The following is a 262-nucleotide window of genomic DNA, read 5'->3' on the forward strand; positions in this document are numbered from 1 at the left end:
AACCTGAGAAAGTCCACAGCCGAACCATAACTTACTGGAATGTAAAAAGTGAGACAATGCCGAGTGTGACCAGTAACTGCACCATCAGGATGAGATAGACTTTGCGAATGAATGCATGGCGGATGGCTTTGTCGGAGAACGACCCCCCAAACTGTTCAGGCAGCACATCGTCCTTGGGCATCCCTGCTCCATCTTGGATAGGCATGCCTCCTCCACTGACATTATAAGCAGGCTGGGTCTGCAACAAAGAGGGGAAAAAATA

General features: G+C 49.2%; 1 protein-coding gene across 1 annotated transcript in view; it reads right to left on the minus strand.

Annotated features, from left to right (window-relative positions):
• Positions 1–262, minus strand: part of LOC119587088 (protein lifeguard 3-like) — a gene marked incomplete at its 5' end in the record, with an annotated part of 70,866 nt that overhangs the window by 57,046 nt on the left and 13,558 nt on the right. The window contains 1 exon segment of the mRNA XM_037935839.1: positions 36–238. Coding sequence (XP_037791767.1) covers positions 36–238 — 203 coding nt within the window.

This window comes from Penaeus monodon, chromosome 22 (assembly GCF_015228065.2).
Source record: "Penaeus monodon isolate SGIC_2016 chromosome 22, NSTDA_Pmon_1, whole genome shotgun sequence".
NCBI lineage: Eukaryota > Metazoa > Arthropoda > Malacostraca > Decapoda > Penaeidae > Penaeus > Penaeus monodon.